Source organism: Eurypyga helias, unplaced genomic scaffold (assembly GCF_000690775.1).
Source record: "Eurypyga helias isolate BGI_N326 unplaced genomic scaffold, ASM69077v1 scaffold18622, whole genome shotgun sequence".
Taxonomy (NCBI): domain Eukaryota; kingdom Metazoa; phylum Chordata; class Aves; order Eurypygiformes; family Eurypygidae; genus Eurypyga; species Eurypyga helias.
The window spans coordinates 119,777-122,127 of NW_010234277.1; the positions used below are offsets into that span (position 1 = coordinate 119,777).

The window sequence follows — 2,351 nt, forward strand, 5'->3', positions numbered from 1 at the left end:
TGAGGTGGGAAGGTCAGCCTTCAGTTCAGCAGAGAAAGAAAATGGGGAAGACCATATAGGTTGACCTCAAATTAGGTCCCACTTCAGCTGCAGGTGCACAGGAACCTCAAATCCCTCACACAAGGGATTAATGTACACAAGGACCCCAAGTCAGACCCACCCCAGCTCAGCACAACCCCATCCTGGATGGACACACTGTGATTTTTATGTGTGTGGCTTCATGCTCTTCCCATGATCTCCGGGGCTGGCCGGCTGGATGTCACCACAGCCGCCCTGAGGGGACCCAAAAACAAACCTCAGGTGACTCTTGCGGAAGGATGTGTTGGCCCGGGGCCGGCACAAGGATGCTCACAGTCACCTGCAGCAGCCCAGCAAGGTGCCCCCTTGCAGAGGGCTATGGAGAAGGTCCCAAATATTTCTTCCAGCCCCAGGCTGACTCCACACAGAGGGAACCACAAAGCATTTCAGCAATCCCTCCACATCTGGTGGCTTTGATAGAGTTTAACATCTTCCCAAGATCCATTTTGATCATGTTTATTGCCGAGGAAGGCAGGGCGGGGGGTTGTGTCACCCAGAGCCTCCCAGTCACAAGATGCCGAGGTCTATTCTCGTCCCCGTCGCCGACTTCTCCCGTGACCTTGAGGAACAACGGAGCCTTGGGGCAGCAGGAGCCGGGGACGCTCGGCTGGCGTCTGTCCCCGTGCTTAAATGGCAGCAGAGGCTGGGTGCTTTCCCTCTCCTATACAAGGCATCGGCAGGGAGAGCGCCTTTCCCTGCCAAAGCCCCAGGAGGATTTGTACCTCGCTGGCCTTTGCCAAGAGCTTTGCATCCTTGCGGGGTCCTGCCAGCGTGCCGGGCTGCGTCATGCTGGCCACTGATGAGACTGCCCAGATTTTTCCACACAGCAACTACAAGACTGGGAACAGGTATGAGTGCCTTAAAGAAAAAAATAATACACTGTTGGCAGAGAAAAACCACTTTCTCCGATCACACAGATAAGGTTATTCAGGGTTGGGCAGACAGGAGCTGGCTAAATTTCTTTTTTTTTACCCTCTAAACACTAGGCACAGTTTTCCTCCCATCCTAAACACCCACGTCCCAGGCTGCTCCGTGCTATTAAACTGGCAATTTAATCCAAGAGGTGCTGCCACAACACAGCCCAGTGACCATTTGACCCTCATTTTATCGCGCGCCCGTTATCATCTGACCCCGCCGGAGTTATAAATACGACGACAATAGAGCCTTAACTGGATTATAATTAGACAATGAGCCCAGGAGGATGGAAACAATGAACTATAAAAGCTCGTCTATCCTCCCAGCTAGGACCTACACACCCGGGAAGCACTGGAATGGGTGAGCTACCAGGACCTGTAACAGAAAAGCTACAGATTTCCCCCAAATTGGATTCGGAACATCCTCTAACGGCTCACACTCCTGCTGCCAAGTATTACATGGCCCTGGTCACGGGAGACCTGAGAAGCCTCGAGGTCCTGACCGACCGATACTACCAAGATGTCAACCTGGTTTTTGAGATGAGTAAAAATGAGCTGGAGTGGCAGGTGAAAAGCCAAGCGTCATACGGAATCTCAGGTACTTTCCCTTTAAAGGCCAGTCCAGAAAAAATTAAAACACACCCAGGTATTTACTAACCCTAAAGAGGAGAGGTGCATTTGAAGTGCTTAAGGCTGCTTTTACAGAGCCTGTTCCCGAGGTGGGCTTCTGGTTAGGTGGCTGTGCCCTGCAGCCAGCGCCATAGTGTTCAGCACTTCATTATTTTCTTCTCTTCCACACGTACTAACCCACTGGAGGGAAGCGTAAAACCTGTGCGTCCACACCCTATTTCCAGGTTGGGACGGGGGTGCTCTGTGACTTAGGCGTGCTTGCAAGAGGGCTTGCAGCCCGAATTCCCTGTGCAGGGGCTCAGAAAGAGCAGCCTTAAGGAATAAGATGCTCCCAGGGTAGCGGTACCCAGTGCCACTGCAGATGGTCCCCAGGGTCCCAGAAGCTCACTGGGCACTGTGCAGCCCTGGAGCTGCCATGAAGCTGCCTTTGCTCCAACCAAATCCAACCCCAATGCATCCCATGCCCAGCCTGGTGCAGGTGAGGAATTTGTGAGCTGCCTTTTAGCTCCTGACAGCAGGATCTTGTGCACAGGGTCCCCTGTGCAACTGGCTGTGGGCAGGTTATTGGCTTACCCAGCTCATGCCGTTTGAAATCCCGCTCCTGGACGTGCACACGCCGGAGAGTTTTGCTTCCTCGCTTGCCGGCAGCACGTGGAGTGGCCCCCAGCTGTAACCAAGCTCTCCAAAACCCCTAAAGTTGCCTGGGAAGTAATAGAAAAAAATGAAAAA

At 53.0% G+C, this 2,351-nt stretch overlaps 1 protein-coding gene across 1 annotated transcript in view; it reads left to right on the top strand.

Moving 5' to 3' along the window:
* The window catches only part of LOC104517389 (IQ and AAA domain-containing protein 1-like), a gene marked incomplete at both ends in the record, with an annotated part of 110,517 nt that extends 108,958 nt beyond the window's left edge, over positions 1-1,559 (top strand). Inside the window, 1 exon segment of the mRNA XM_010162031.1 lies at positions 1,320-1,559. Coding sequence (XP_010160333.1) covers positions 1,320-1,559 — 240 coding nt within the window.
* Positions 1,560-2,351: the final 792 nt, after the last annotated feature.